General features: G+C 41.4%; 1 protein-coding gene across 3 annotated transcripts in view; it reads left to right on the forward strand.

Annotated features, from left to right (window-relative positions):
* Window positions 1-17,338, forward strand: part of tango2 (transport and golgi organization 2 homolog (Drosophila)) — a 153,250-nt gene that overhangs the window by 94,309 nt on the left and 41,603 nt on the right. For all 3 annotated transcript variants that reach the window (XM_048611174.1, XM_048611173.1, XM_048611175.1), the window contains one exon: window positions 14,997-15,116. In XM_048611174.1, coding sequence (XP_048467131.1) covers window positions 14,997-15,116 — 120 coding nt within the window. The remainder of the gene's footprint in view (window positions 1-14,996; window positions 15,117-17,338) is intronic.

Here is a 17,338-nt window from a genome sequence, read left to right on the forward strand (position 1 = left end):
TCAGGAATGCTGTTGCGAAGTAAATGTGTATCCACACCCACTGTTTGTATTTAACACTCCCAGGTCACATAGTATAAAAACTGAAAATGCAAGTCAGTCAGCATCTTCAGAGAGTTTATTAACACTTTAAATATAGCCCTTTGTTAAGTGTGCCTACTTTTTAAAAAGTAATTGAATTTATTCATCTTACAGATGTTTAGACCTGATAAGTACATGAAAAGGAAAGTTTGAAAGGATACGGGCCAGGAGCAGGCAGGTGGGGATAGGTTATTTGGGATTATGTTTGGCATGGACTTATTGGACTGAAGGGTCTGTTTCCGTGCTGTATGACTCTATGATGTTTTCAGCATTTTCTCCATTTGCTTCAGATTTTCAGTGTGGAAGGTTTTGTTTTGCTCTCAGATGTAGCACTGTTAGATGTAGAATAAAGCTCCTTCTGCTCTATTCCAACAACATGCTACTGTCACAATATCAGTATGGACCTTTCTCTATTTCAACAAGGGCTGGGCATAAATTAATCTTAGTTGAGAATGTTGTAAATGATGGTCCCTTTAAAAATGAACCAGGATGTGTTCCAGAGATAATGGAGAGCAGTTGATGCCCATTGGACCACATATTTAAGGCCTGGTGTCTCTTGTGGCACAGTGGTACTGTTCCCACCTCTAGATAAGGAAACCCAGGTCCAAGTCCCACCTGCTCCAAATGTGTGTCTGAACAAGTCGAGTGGAAATATTTATAGGGGCTAGTTAGCTTAGTTGGTTGCACAACAACAGCCCCAACAGTATAGGCTCAATTCCTGCACCAGCTAAGCTTGTCATGAAGGACTCTCATTCTTAAATTATCCCCCGACGCATGGTAATCCTTAGATCCAACCACCACCAGTCATCGCTCTCTGTTTCTCTATCTCTCTCTCTGTAATGAAAGAACAGTGTATGGTCTGGTAGGACAATGATGACTTTAATGGCCCTTGTGGTGTTGTGACATTGTCTCTACCTCTGGACTAGGAGACCCAGGTTCAAGTTCCACCGCTCTGGAGGTATGTAATAACAGCTCTGAACAGGTTGATTTATTTTAAGAAAAGGGCTGGTTTTCTACATTTATGTCTAGCTGTCTTGGAGAAGGAACACATCAATATTCTTGTTGAGACCCTTCTTCAGAAATGGGTCCTGACCTGAAAAGTCAGCTTTCCTGTTCCTCTGCTGCTGCCTGGCCTGCTGTGTTTCTCCAGCTCCACACTGAGTTATCTCAGACTCCAGCATCAGCAGTTCTTACTATCTCTGACATCAGTATTCTTGTTGTTTTTAGAGAGAGATGTGAACCACGGGTTGGAGTGCCATATCTCCCCTTCCAACTCCATCTTGATGTAGTCTTATCCCTCACTCTCGACCTCTCCCTCACCTTTGGTTGTCTGTATTGCTCTTATTGGATATTGCACATAATTTGATTAATTGCAAACACAGATTATTTAAGTGGTGGCATATAATAGATTAAAAGAACCCCGGGCAATTTGGTGGTGGGAAAAATAGCAGCTCAGTTGCGTGTCATAGCACCTCCAGATAAAAGGGCTGATTTTCTTGGGACCGTTGTGCTGTAGTGATCATGTCCCTGTTTCTGGGATGGAAGGCCCAGATTCAAGTCCCACCCGCCCAAAGAGTGTGTAATAATGTCTCTGAATAGGTTGATTAGAAAATATCAACAGATGTCAAGTAAGAAGTCAAAGAAGCACTTTGCTCTATGTGAACCTTCCCATTGTTGGATAGGAGAGGGTCAAGAGGGAAAATTAAACTGTTTTTTTTAAAACCAGGGATGGATTTCCAGGGGGCTTGTGATGCTGCGGCAGTGTCCCTATCTCTGAACCAAAATGTCCGAGTTCAAGTCCCACTCGCCTTAGATGTGTCATGACGTGTCTGAAAAGGTTGATATATAAAAGAAGGTTTTCCCCACACAGGGAGTTGGCCCAGAATGAAAAAGAGCAGATTGGAGTTTGTCATGAACTATGAAATGCAAATGAACACACGTGGAAGACAGACTGAATTCCTATATTGGTAACGTACAAACATAGAAAAAAGGAGTAGGAGTAGACTATTTGGCCCTTCAAGCCTGCTCCACCATTCAATATGAAGTGTAGCAGAGAATTCGATGAGCTCACCACTTTTTTGGTGAAGAAATTTCCCCACATCTCGGTCCTAAATGGCCTACTCTATATTTTTTCCCTCTGGAGTGTAGGAAGTTGAGATGGGACCTCCTAGAAGTCTATAAAATCATGATGGTTATAGATAAAGTGAAAGGCAGGTGTCTTTTCCCTAGGGTAGGAGATTTCAAGACCGGGGACATATTTTTAAGGTGAGAGGAGAAAGATTTAAAAAAGACATGAGGGGCAATTTTTTCTTTACACACAAAGTGGTCCATGTGTGAAATGAACTTCCAGAGGAAGCGGTGGATACAGGTTATAACTTTTAAAGATATTTAGACAAGTACATGAATAAGAAATGATTGGAGGGATATAGGCCAAGCACAGGCAAGTGGGACTATTTTAGATTGGTATTATGGTCAGTATGGACTGGTTGAACCAAAGGGTCTCTGTTTCCATGCTGTATGACTCTATGACTCTGACTGTGACCCCTGATTCTGGGCTCCCCAATCAGGGAAACATAGTTTCCTACTTTTATCCTGTCTCATACCATTAGTATTTTGTAGGTTTCTGTGCATTCTTCCCCCTTAGTTCTTCTAAATTCCATTGAATATAGTCTTAACAATCCAGCCTCTCCATATGTCAGCACTGCCATCCCAGGAATCAGTCTGATAAACCTTCGTTGCACTCCATCCGTGGCCAGAACATCCTTCCTCAGATAAAGAGACCAAAACTGCACACAATATTCCATGTGTGTTATCACCAAGGTCCTGTACAATTGCAGCAAGACACTCCTGCTCTCGTATTCAAACCCTATCACAATGAAGGCCACCATAGCATTTGGCTTCTTCATCACCTACTATACCTGCATGCTTACATTCACTGACTGGTGTATAAGGACACCAAAGTCTCATTGCACATCCCCCTTTCCCAATAATTCACTTTCCTGTTTTTGCTACCCAAATATTTATCCATATTTGTAAATCATCTACCATACATTTGCCTACTCACAACTTGTCCAAATCACACTGAAGCAGTCTGCATCGTCCCACCCGACTTTGTGTCATTTTGCAAGACGTCACATTTAGTTCCCTCATCTAAATCATCACTTTTAGTTCCCTCATCTAAATCATGAATATATGTTGTGAATAGCTGGGGCTGTGGTATCCCACTGGTCACTGACTGTTACTCAGATCCATTTATTCCAACTGTTTCCTGTCTGCTAGCCAGTTCCCTCTCCATATCCGTACATTACCCCCAATCCCACATACTTTTATTTTACATGTTAATCTGTTCTGTAGAACTTTATCAGACCTTTTCTGAAAGTTCAAGTAAACCACATTCACTGGTTTCCCCTTAACAACGCTACTACTTACATGATTTCAAAATTCCAATAGATTTGTGAAACATGATTTCAGTTTCGAAAATCCACACTGACTGTCCAATCCTTGGCATTGTTTCCCAAGTGTTTTGCTATTAAATCTTTTCTAATGAATTGGAGTGTTTTCTCTCGTTCAATGTCATGCTAACCAGTTTATAATTCCCTGTTTTCTTGCTGCCTCTTTTTTTTTAATTGAGGGTTTACATTAGCTATCCTCCAATTCATAGGAACTGTTTCAGAGTCTATATTTCTAGGGCCATTTCCATAAGTATGTTGGGATGTAGATTATCAGTCCCTGCGAATTCTGTCATTCTGCAACCACGTCAATTTCCCTAGTGCCATTTCCCTACTAATACTGATTAATGCCTTCAATTCCTCTCTCTTACTAGGCCATGTGTTCCCCAAGATTTTGGGCATGTCCTTTGTGAAGACAGAACCAAAATATACATTTATTCAGTCTGCCATGTCTTTGTTCCTCATTATAATGTCCCCTGTTTCTGATTGTAAGGGATCAACATTTGTATTCACTAAGTTTTTTTTTCTCTCTTCACATACCTATGGTATGTATACATTCCAGTAGAAGCTTTTACAATCAGTTGGTATGTTCCCCGCAAGCTTAAGTTTGTACTCTTGTTTTTCCTCTTCTTCAATCCCTTTGTCTTCTTTTCCTAAAATCTAACTGCTCCCAATCCTCAAGGCTGCTTTTTTTTTTTGGCCAATTTTTTAATGCTCATTCCTTTAGATTAATGCTATCTTTAATTTCTATTGTTTGCCATGGCCAAGCAATTTTTCTCATTTTGTTTTTGTGTTGGACAGGAGTGATTAATTGTTGCTGTTTCTCCATGCACGCTTTAAATGTTTGCCATTGTATATCCACGATCATCCATTTAAGTAACATGCTCCAATTTATCATAGCCAGCTCACACCTCATACCATCATAATTTCCTCTTTTTACATTTAAGACTCTGGTCTCAGAATCAACTATGTCACTCTCCATGTTAATGAAAAATTCTATCATATATATTATTATATTCTGTCATATATTATTTACATAAATGATCTGGATGTGAATGTACAAGGCATGATTAGCAAGTTGGTGGATGATACAAAATTAAGAGATATAGTTGATAGCAAAGAAAGTTATCAAAAATTACAGAGGGATCTTGATCAGATGGGGAAGTGGGCTGAGGACTGGCAAATGCAATTCAATACAGATAAGTATGAAGTGTTGCACTTTGGAAAGTCAAACCAAAGTAGAATTTATACAGAGATGGTAGGAACTGCAGATGCTGGAGAATCTGAGATAACAAGGTGTAGAGCTGGATGAACACAGCAGGCCAAGCAGCATCATAGAAGCAGGAAAGCTGACGTTTCGGGCCTAGACCCTCCTTCAGCATCTGCAGTTCCTACTGTCTCTGAAACAATTTTAACCCCACTGCGAAGCCTGAAGAAGGGTCTAGGCCCGAAACGTCAGCTTTCCTGCTCCTCTGATGCTGCTTGGCCTGCTGTGTTCATCCAGCTCTGCGCCTTGTTATCTAGGATTTATACAGTAAGTGGTAAGGTCCTGAGGAGTGTTGTGGAATAGCGGGCCCTAGGAATACAAGTACAAATTTTGTTGAAAGCAGTGTCACAGGTAGACAGGGTGATAAAGAAGTCATTTGGCATACTGACCTTCATTAGTTGAGGCATTGAGTATAGGAGTTGGGATGTTATGTTACAGTTGTGTAAGTCATTGGTGAGGCTGCACTTGGAGTATTGTGAAGAGTTTTGGTCACCCTGTTATAGGAAAGACACAGTTAAACTGGAAAGCGTACAAAGAAGATTTACAAGGATGTTGCCAGGACTAGTAGGCCTGTGTTATAGGAAGAGGTTGCCAGGATAGAACTTTATTCCTTGAAACATAGGAAATTGAGGGGGTGACCTTATTGAGGTGTGTAAAATCACGAAGGGCATTGATAGGATGAACGCATGTAGTCTTTTTCCCAGGGTTGGGGAATTGAAAAATAGAGAGCATAGGTTTAAGGTGAGAGGTCAAGATTTAAGAAAGACCTGAGAGGCAGTTTTTTCATGCAGAGAGTGGTGTGTATATAGAATAGGCTGCCAGAGAAAGTGGTTGAGGCAGGCACAATAGCAACATTTAAAAAAACATTTGGATTGGTACATGATGGGAAGGGTTTAGAGGGATATGGACCAAATGCAGGCAGGAACTAGCTGAGTGGGCACCATGGTCAGCATGGACCAGTTTGGGCCAAAGGGCCTGTCTCCATGCTGTATTACTTGATGACGCTACTGTATGACTCTATGGTCACTCTTCTTCAAAGGGATTGCACACAACTAGTTTGCCAACCTTCTTGTAAAGCAATAATTGGCAGAGTTAGACCAGGGAAATATAGACCAGTCAGTCTAATGTCAGTGGTAGGAAAACTATTGGAGAAAATAGGGAAAGAGCAAATTAATCTTCATTTAGAGAGGGAAGGTTTGATCAAGGATAGGCAGCATGGCTTTGTTAAAGGGAGGTCATGCCTTACAAATCACATGGAGTTTTTCAAAGAGATGTAGTTTATATGGATTTCAGCAAGGCCTTTAACAGATCCCACATGAGAAACTGATAAAGAAGGTAAAAGCTCATGCGATCCAGGGTAACTTGGTAATTTGGATCCAAATTACCATCAGTGACAGGAGAGAGAAGGTTGTGGTAGAATGCTATTTGTGTGACTGGAGCCTGGTATGCAGTGGCATACCACAGGATCAGTGCTGATTATTGTAGTGATTGTAACCAGGTCAGCCAGATGGACATCATCGAATATGACTTCCCTGGTTGGGGCTGTTAAGGGGCACTGGCTGATAGTTATAAACAGGAGTGTCAGAGGTTCTGTTCAATTTGAGAGCTGGTTCTGAGGAAGCCAGACCAGTGTCAAGTTCTATGCATGTGTAAATAAAGGGTGACATGGTGAAGGGATACTAGCCTCTGTGGACTTATTTCAGTTATTGTTTGTGATATTCATAAATGATGTAGAAAAGAACATGGACGGGATGATAAATTTGCAGATGACACATAGATTGGCTGGGTACCTGACAATGAGAAGGAAGGTGTTAGATTACAGAAAGATATAAATGGATTGGTCATATGAGCAGATCACTGGCAGTTGGAATTTAACCCTGATATGTGAGGTGATGCACTTTGGACATAGTCAATGAATGGCAAGTCATTGGGAAGCTGAGAGGAACAGAGGGATCTAAGGGTGCTTGTCCACAGTTGGCAGGACAGGTAAATAGGGTAATTAAGAAGGGATACTTGCCTTTATCAGTTGAGTCATAGATTTGAAGGGCAGGGATGTTATGTTGAAGATGTACAGACTTTGGCTAAGCCGCAGTTGTAGTACAGTCTGCAGTTCTGGTCACCATGCTATAAGAATGTGGAGGGTGTGAAGAAGATTCACCAAGATATTGCCTGGGATGGAGCATTTCAGCTATGAAATGTAACAGCTCATGTTCTCACTTGTAATGAATAGTCTTGCTGAGCTTCAGATCTTTTTTGTAGGTAAGTGGCAAGTAGACACCATCCAATTCCACATGAAGAGCGGGAAAATCAATCACTAATTCACTTCGGATCACAGCACAGCAGCTGGAGCAAAGCAGAGATTTTGATGAGTCCAAATGGAATGAAACAATTGAAGTTCTCAGCTTAAAAATCTGAGCATGAAACCAATTAAATTAACCATCCTGAGAGAGTCAACAGTGTTTAATATCCTGACCCCGTTTAGAGCAGGTAGAAAAATGAAGCAGAGAGGAAGGGCACTCTGGAGTTACATTTATAATTCTAGTTTATGATTTGGTGGTACATTGATGAAGTTCCCACCTGCCCCACCCCAACTCCTACAAGAAAATATTTCTTGTTTTCTTTTGTGTAAATAAACAGTGAATCAGGAAACTGTGATACATATAGATTCAGAATTGGACTGCAAAGATGAATTCAGCAGAAATCCTGTAGTCCTAGTGTGATACCACATAACAAAAGCACAGTTTAGAGAGTGGTAGGGTGACAGTGCTGTGGAGACAATTCTCCAGTGCACACACTTCAAACCTGGCTCCTCATTGGCATTACAGGATCAATGAACTTAACCCAGTTGAATAATTTCTTGTCTTGTTTTATTCCTTCTCTTTGGTTTTCTTCCTGTATCTTCTTTTCATTGCTTATCTCTACTTATGCTAATAATTTAGTTCACAAGACTGTGATCACGTCTCCATCAACTGCCAGTATTGTTATTGAAGACAGTATTCTGCAGTGAACAAGTCTCTTTTTTTTCTTACAAGTGCATCATAGAACTTTTTGCGTATTCCAGTTTGTTGCTTAATTTTTTGATTTTTTTTCAAAGGTTTAAGTTGATCCAACCATCTTCATCTTTGTTCAAGTAGCCACCACAATTATTGGAAAAATCTCTCTCAAATCTTAATAACTATTTCACTGCATATTATTTCATGAGATGTTGAATTTCTGCCCAAGTTTGTTTCACTGTTCCATTTTAAAATGCAAATACAATCACTGAGATTGCGGAATGCAGATCAAATTGGATTTTCTTTGGAGATGGTAGGAACTGCAGATGCTAGAGAATCTGAGATAACAAGCTGTAGAGCTGGATGAACACAGCAGGCCAAGCAGCATCAGAGGAGCAGGAAGGCTGACGTTTCAGGCCTAGACCCTTCTTCAGAAATGGGGGAGGGGAAGGGGATTCTGAAATAAATAGGGAGAGAGGGGGAGGTGGATAGAGGAGAAGATAGGTGGAGAGGAGACAGACAGGTCAAAGAGGTGGGGATGGAGCCAGTAAGGGTGAGTGTAGGTGGCGAGTTAGGGAAGAGATAGGTCAGTCCAGGGAGAACGGACAGGTCAAGGGGGCGGGATGAGGTTAGTCGGTAGGAGATGGGGGTGGGGCTTGAGATTTTCTTTAATTCTGTGTTTTAATTTAACGTTCAACCTTGAGCTTTGATTGTCATGCATTTTCAGTTATAGTTAGGTAACACCAAAAGATGTGTTAATTTTCAATGCAGCAAGAGTTTTTTTTCAGTAAGCAGTATGAGTTCTTACAGTACTTATTATGAAGTTTGTGTGTTTGCTGTCTTGTATAAACATTTGAAAAATGCAGTAAAGCATTTCATGGCTAATATTAAAATGACTAATCTTATGTTAACATTTGTAGTCTGCCAGTATTCTAGACTTCAGAGAGATACTATGGCTAAATTGATTCTGCAGATTTTAAAGTGTAATTTTTGATTTCTATATTGCACTTTATTTTTACACATTAAAACACAAGGGATGGATAATCTGTTTGTGTGGGTTTGAATCCACATGAGTGAAGGATCACACTAAATTAAGATAATGTATTTTATTATAATTAAAATAAGGAATTCTCGGAAGCTGTAGACATGCATTTTAATAATTAAGTGAATTTGATTCCTGGTTTTGAATGTGCATGTCAGTCACTCCTCCACCACATCTCAGTAGCAACAGTGTGTACCACTGACAAAATGCACTGTTGAAATTTACCAAGGCTACTTGGACAGTATCTTCCAAACCCACAACCACTATCTTCTAGAAGGACAAGGACAGCAGATACATGGGAACATCACTACCTCCATGTTCCCTTCCAATTCACTTATCTTCTTGATGTGGAAATATCTCACTGTTCTGTGTCAGTGGGTCAAAGTCCTGGAACTCCCTCCCTAACAGCATTATGTGTCTGACTGCAGCAGTACCTTCTCAAGGACAACTAGGGATGGGCAGTAAATGCTGGTCTGGCCAGCGATTTCACTTCCCACAAGTGAATAAAGAAAATTGTACTTTTCTATAATTGACTCATCTGGAGTTTGTAGGTTAATGTCAGTATATTCTCCTCCAATCCTCCCCTGCTGTTGTCCCACTCGTAATTCCTCAAACAAGAGTCCCACACCATTTGACATTAGTGAGGCCTTCATTGCTGGTTTCAGTCTCTCCTCGTGGTATGGACAGGTCTCACCTGCCAGTTTCTGTGTGAGAGAGAATACTCCACCTTGGCAAAGCGCTCCATCTGGTGACCTGTCTGGGAAATGAAAGATGGATTTCCCTGGGGAAAATAACTTTGAGAGAGCAAACAGGGTCATGATTAAACATCACATCTGAAAGACAGTACCTCTGACGGTACAGAACCCCCTGTCCCTCAGACAGAAAATCACTCAAAAAAAAGAGCAGTCATACTTCGAAAGGAATATATTTTATCTCCATTTTAGCGTATACCAGATAAGTTAGATTGGTATGTGTCATTTCTAACTTTTATTAGTTTTTCCCTTATGGGCTGGAATTATTTTTGCTCTCAAATCCCTGAAGTAGCCATTGAATTTGCAAACTTCTAATTCAGACACAACTGCTACACACTGAGCTATAATTAACACCCAAACAGGAAGCTGAAAGGAAAACTAAAGCTACTAGAAACCTGGAGGTAAAATGGTGTTGAGATTGAGGATCAGCCATGTTTTTATTAAACGGCAGTGCAAGCTTAACAGAATCACCTGAGCTCCTGCTCCTATTTATTTTGTTTTTATGAAGATAATCAACAATAATTTGCATAGCATCTTCAGTGTGATAAAACATTGCAAAATTATTCACAGAAGTTTCTTAAAGTAAAATTCGAGACCAAGTCACAAGGCAATCTTAGGAGAGATGATGAAAATTTTGGTCAAAAGAGATAGGCTTTAAAGAATGTGTTAAGATGAGGTTAGAGAATTGCAGAGGCTTAGGGAAGGCACTTTCCATGCTTAAGTTTTGGCAGCTAAAGGGTATTGCTGCCAAAGGTAAAGCAGTTAAAATTAGTGATGCTCAAAGGTCAGAATCTGATGAGCACAGATTGTTTGAGCACAGTGCAGGTGAGGGATTTGGAATCCTGGATGAGGATTGTAAAATTTTAGGAATACTTAATCAGGACCCAATGTAATAAGTGATCGTTAAATGACACTCAGTGTGGACAAAGATAACGGCAAGAGAGTTTTAGATTACCCTGAGGTTATTGAGGCCAGTCAGGAATACAGTAGAATATTCAAAACAATTTAAACAAGTTCTACAAAACAACAGTAACTTGGATACATGTCAGCCAATATCCACCTGCCTTTTGCACATTGATGTCAGCCACAGTTAGGTTCTCATTGACTGCAAGAGTTAAGGGAGTTCAATCTATATTTCAATCATGAAGTACACTCCAGAAAGCACTTTGGGCCATCCGTCAATTTCTCCCAAAAAGCAGAGGCCTGCACTGATCATTGAAAGACGTGAGTTCAAAACCCTGCGCAGCAGCCAGGTAACTTCAACTCCTTTTATTAAATAAATTAGAATTGCAAAGAAATAGTATCTGGAATGTAACTACTGGATTGTCAAACATGTCCATCACTAATGTCATTTAAAGGAAGGTAAACTGCTTTTCTTATTTAACCCAGCCTATGTGTGATTCCAGAACTAGAGCAATATGAGTAACTGTTCGCTACCTTTTAGAATGGCTCAGCAAGTCACTGAGATTTGCAATATATGCCAGCAGTAGCCACTGTAGTGATTGGACCAATGTCAGCCAAACGGATCTCATTGAATATGAGTTCCCAGGTTAGATTTGTTAACCTGGCCCAATCAGGGAGTACCGGCTGACAGATATAAATAAGAGTGTCAGGGTTCTGCTCCATTTAGGAGCTGGCTGTGTTCTAGCTGGGTCAGTGTCAAGTACAATGCACGAGTAAATAAAGGGTGACTTGGTGACGGGATACCAGCCTTTGTGGCGTTATTTCAGCCACATCCTGTGAATTAATGAAACTAAGTTGGCAAGATTGAGCACTAAAATTCACAGCACTCTTGAGTTAGTGAGATGAGAATCCTCCAGGGTTCCAACACTTAACATTTCTGAATAGCCTCTGAACAAAGTCTGTGAAAGGCATGCTCTACGTACAAGTCTTTCTTCCTTTTTACAGAACTGTCAACTTGTACAAGCTTCAGTTGCCCTCTTTCATAAAAACACTGAATGAACTTCTACGTTTATGCACGCCCCGATCTGTAAAGAGTGGCCTATTTACATTCACCAAATCTAATCTTATTACCTAGCTTTCTGCTTGTTATGCAGTTTTTAACTTCCAACAGTTTTTTCTCTTGGTGTTTTGCCTGCAAAGCAATGATGACATGTCCAAATATTTTGTTTGTTAAAAAGTGCTTAGAGAAATTCAAATGGTTTTATTGAATTGCAAGTTCTTTCCTCATTCTTTTCTAAAAATATTGCTTCCCAGGATACATCTCCTTGCTCAGTGCTCATGCTCATGTAAGCAGTAGGATTAGCCATGTGAAATTCAGGCTTACAGGGTAAGAGGATGCGTCTAGGTGGGAATGCTGTTCAAGGGTCAGTGTGGACTCGATGGGCTGAATGGCCTGCTTCCTACACTGTAGGGATTCTATGATTCAAGAGGCTTGACGTCCAAACTCAATCCTGCTCACCACCTGCATGCAGATATTTCTCCAGGGGCTGTTCTGAAGTTGTAAGGATTGGTACCCCTGAAAGACTTTCCTCTCACTACCTTCAGGGTGTTATGAATTTTAGTGCCCATTCTGCCAGCATTTTTAATTCATTCAAAGGATGTGGCCATTGGTTGCACTTATTGCATACATCTAGTTGTGTCTGAGAGGCAATCATGACTTATCTTTCCTAACTGCTTCAAACACTGCACTCTGTTACGACTGAGTGACTTGCTCTTCCATTGCAGAAGATAGCTATAAGTTACCCACATTGCTCTGCATCTGGAGTCACGTATAGACCAGACTAAGTAAGGATGGCTGTTTATCTTCCTCCACTAAGGATGGATTTGTATGACAATTCAGTAGTTTCATGGTCACATTCCTAATACTGTATTTTTTTCAAACTTGCCATGCTGGGATTTGACACCACATGTCTGAATTATCAGTCCTGGCATCTGGATCATTGATCTCGTAACATATGAAGAAAGATTAAATCAGATAGAACTATATTCACTAGAGGTTAGAAGATGCGGTGGCTAGTGAGAGGTGCATCTCGTCGACCCCTCAAATTCTAACAGGACTGGGCAGAGTAAATGCAGGAAGAATTTTTTTTTTAATCTTTATTAATTTATGGGATGAGGGTGTCGCTGGCTAGGCAGCTTTTATTGCTCATCCCCATTTGCCCAGAGGTCAGTTCAGAGTCAACCACATTGCTGATGGTCTGGAGTCATATGTAGGCCAGACCAGCTAAGGATGACAGTTTCCTTCCCTAAAGGGCATTCGTGAATCAGATGGGTTTTTCCCAACAATCGATAATGGATTCATGGTCATCATTCGGTCCTTAATTCCAGATATTTATTGAATTCAAATTCCATCATCTGCCGTGGTGGGATTCGAACCTGGGTCTCTGGAACATTATCTGGGTTTCTGGATTAACAGTCCAGAGTTTCTGAGTCTCCAATGACTAGAGACTCAGAATCAGGACTGACCATCTAAAGGTATAGGGGAGGCCATTTAGGACCGGAAGGGGAGAAAAATTCTTCACCCATACATTGGTGAGCCTGTGGAAATCTCGCTGCAGAAAGCAGTTTAGGCCACAACAGTGAATATTTTCAAGAAGGAGTTGGACAGAGTTCCTTTGGCAAAAGGAAGCAAAGAGTATGGGGGTGGGGGAGTGAGAACTGGGTTCTGAGTTGCATGATTAGCCATGATTATATTGAATGAAGAAGCAGCCTCAAAGGGCTGAATGGCCTCATTCTGATCCTATTGTCTATGTTTTTGATTTTTTTCTCCATCTACTGTGCTTTTTGGGGGGAGATAATGGTATAAGGGCAATATTACTAGTTATTCAAAGGCCCAAGGTAACATTCTAGAGATTGCAAGAACTGCAGATGCTGGAGTCCGAGACAACACAGTGTGGAGCTGGAGGAACACAGCAGGCCAGGCAGCATCAGAGGAGCAGGAAAGTTGACATTTCAGGTCAGGACCCTTCTTCAGAAATAGGGAAGGGTCCTGACCCAAAACATCAATTTTCCTGCTCCTCTGATGCTGCCTGGCCTGCTGAGTTCCTCCAGCTGTACACACATTCTAGAGACATAGGTTCAAATCCCACCATGACAGCTCATAAAATTTAAATTTTGTTAATAAATCTGGAATCTAAAGCCAGTTTAAGTAATGAAGAGCATTAAGCTATCATCAGTTGTTGTATAAATCAATCTGATTTACTAATGACCTTTAGGGAAGGAACTCTGTCATCGTTATTTGGATTGACCTACGTGTGACTCCAAAGCCACAATAATTTGGTTGGCTCTTAACTGCCCTGTGAAAATGCTGAGCAAATCAATCACTCCAAGAGCAATTAGAGATATGCAGAAAATGCTAGCCATGCCAGAGATGCCCACATCCAACAAAAAAAACCCAGAAAAAGTTGCTACCTGAATGAGATCACACATTGCAGTGAAGATCAGAGCTGAAATTCAATCGTTATACTTCCATTCAGTTGCTAGTTATCTGTAAGATTGATTTTGATTTGGGAGATAGAGAATGTTCTCTTTCAGCAAGAATAAATATTCTTCTCCATAATTTGCAAAGCTGTGTATCTCACAGAGGTCGAACAGAGATTTGAATAAAAGTAGGCCGTTCAGACCCTTGAGCTTATTTTGATACTTAATTTGATCTCTACCTTAAATCCATTTGCTTGCCTTTGTGCAATATCCCTTGATGTCACTATCTCACAAAAACATTTCTCTCTCAGTTTTAATTTCAGTTGACTCAGCCTTCACAGACTTTAGCGGGAGTGAGTTCCATTGGCTCCTGCACAAATCGGTGACTGCTGATTTCACTTCTAAATTGTCGAGAACATTTACTTCTGCTCGTTAACTGATCTTTCCATCGACAATTATGATTTGCCCTTGTAACAATTAAGTACTTTGTGAAATATTCCAGAACTTTTACTTCTTGTGTCTTGTTTCAGGTTTATCAAGCAATGCTTCCTGGTTTATGGCCCTCTCTACTTTCTTCTCCTTTCTGCGTTTGTTTCTCCTTGTCCTGCAATTGTGATTTAACTGGTAAAACTGTGGCAGATTAACTATCCCTGTTCCATTTAGCATCTTCGTTTCTTACAAGTTTAATAGTGCCATAAATTATGGAGAAAGAAATTGATTCTGGTTTTGTGCAACATTCCCTCTGGCAATCAAATGCAGAATTCTCCAAGAGAATGTTTGACTCTGCAACTGAAACTAGTAAATTTCATGCACAAGTGAACTGCACAAGTAAACCCAAATAAAAAGTAAGTTCCAGTTCCCCTGCTTCTTTCCTCCCTGGCTGTAAACCCCTTCCCAACCTGATGACTTTCTTTATTTACTTAAGACATTGGTCAGTCACTTGTTCAGTGATCAGTAGATTCTGAAATAAATTATGTGAATTGTAAAGTAAGCCTCTCTGTATTGCTTTTTTTTTCCATGTGCCATGAGTAGGACTGGATATGGAAAAAGGCAGAGAAGGAGGAACGTGGTTGGGTATTAGTAAGAAGGGCAAGTTTGCTGCACTGACCAATTATCTTCAACCTGTAATCAGTCTGAACGCACAGGGGAGAGGTAAGAAAGATTTTCAACTTAAGTCTATTATAATAGAAACAAGAATCTCTTATTTCTTTATGTAATATCCCATTGTTATTTGAATGCATCATTCTATTTTCATTATCGAAAAACAAAATGAAACAAATGGGTTTGCCTTAATGTTAATGCAAACCAATATCTATATTCCTCTCGTATAAGATTTTCTATTCTGTGAAGCTTGAGCAGCTAATCAGTAGATGTCTTAGTAGATGTCTTGAAAAAGTATGAATAAGGAAATGTGAAACCAGAATGTTTTCAGCAGTAGATTTGTTCAAGCCAATTTTTCCTGTTAGATGTGTCTATTTTCTCCCCTAGTGTAAACCACAGGAAATCTGGTCAAACAGTTGAAACCTCTGGTGTACGTCTTTTACACAGCCATGGGCATTTGGTGATGTCAGGATTGGGATTGGTTTCATTTTATATTATTCAGTATCCTGCTCATGGTCATTGTTGCAATCACATTGAGAATATAGTTTTGGGGTGGAGTGTTCATGACCTTGCAAAAGTACCCATCAAGAATCAACACATTAAGATGATGACAGGAGAGAAGAAATTATAATTGAGTAAAAGCTACAGAAGAATTTAAGGGAGCTCAAGGTTACTCATTGTTAAAATAGTTGCCACCACTTAAATTCCCCTTTAAATTGAACACTTATTTAAATTGGGCAAACATTGCATATAAACTTAAACTGATATACAGGAAAGAAATGACTGATCTAACCAGTCTCTTCCAGCAAATGTTGTTATTTATGGGAACAAATACAGAAGTTGCTCATTTCATTCACAGTTGTGTGACCTCCCAGGTGAGGTGAAATTTCAGATAAAAACCGAGTTCAATTCTTTAACAGAGATAGTAGGAACTGCAGATGCTGGAAAATCTGAGATAACAAGGTGTAGAGCTGGATGAACACAGCAGGCCAAGCAGCATCATAGAAGCAGGAAAGCTGACGTTTCGGGCCTAGACCCTCCTTCAGAAATGGGGGAGGGGAAGGGGGTTCTGAAATAAATAGGGAGAGAGGGGGAGGCGAATAGAAGATGGATAGAGGAGAAGATAGGTGGAGAAGAAACAGACAGGTCAGAGAGGCGGGGATGGAGCCAGTAAAGGTGAGTATAGGTGGGGAGGTAGGGAGGAGATAGGTCAGTCCAGGGAGGATGGACAGGTCAAGGGGGCGGGATGAGGTTAGTAGGTAGGAAATGGGGGTGCAACTTGAGGTGGGAGGAGGGGATAGGTGGGAGGAAGAACTCCGCTTGGTTTCCCCGATGTAGAGGAGGCCCTCGACTGTGTCTCCCGCATTTCCCGCAACTCATCCCTCACACCCCGTCCCCAAAATAACAACCAAAACAGAATCCCCCTCGTCCTCACAGACCACCCCACCAACCTCCGGATCCAACGCATCATCCTCCGACACCTCCGCCATCTGCAATCCGACCCCACCACGAAAGACATATTTCCCTCCCCACCCTTATCTGCTTTCCAGAGGGACCACTCTCTCCGTGACTCCCTTGTCCGCTCCACACACCCCTCCAGCCCCACCACACCCGGCACGTTTCCCTGCAACTGCAGGAAGTGCTACACCTGCCTCCACACCTCCTCCCTCGCCCCCATCCCAGGCCCCAAGAAGACTTTCCACATCAAGCAGATGTTCACCTGCACATCTGCTAATGTGGTATACTGCATCCGCTGTACCCGTTGTGGCCTCCTCTACATCAGACAAACCAAGCGGAGGCTCGGGGACCGCTTTGCAGAACACCTACGCTCGGTTCGCAATAAACAACTGCACCTCCCAGTCACCAACCACTTCAACTCCCCCTCCCATTCCTCAGACGACATGTCCATCCTGGGCCTCCTGCAGTGCCACAACAATGCCACCCGAAGGTTGCAGGAACAGCAACTCATATTCCACTTGGGAACCCTGCAGCCCAATGGTATCAATGTGGACTTCACAAGCTTCAAAATCTCCCCTCCCCCTACCGCATCCCAAAACCAGCCCAGCTCATCCCCGCCTCCCTAACCTGTTCTTCCTCCCACCTATCCCCTCCTCCCACCTCAAGTCGCACCCCCATTTCCTACCTACTAACCTCATCCCGCCCCCTTGACCTGTCCGTCCTCCCTGGACTGACCTATCTCCTCCCTACCTCCCCACCTACACTCACCTTTTACTGGCTCCATCCCCGCCTCTTTGACCTGTCTGTTTCCTCTC

Source organism: Rhincodon typus, chromosome 24 (genome assembly GCF_021869965.1).
Source record: "Rhincodon typus isolate 14 chromosome 24, sRhiTyp1.1, whole genome shotgun sequence".
In the NCBI taxonomy this organism is placed as follows: Eukaryota; Metazoa; Chordata; class Chondrichthyes; order Orectolobiformes; family Rhincodontidae; genus Rhincodon; species Rhincodon typus.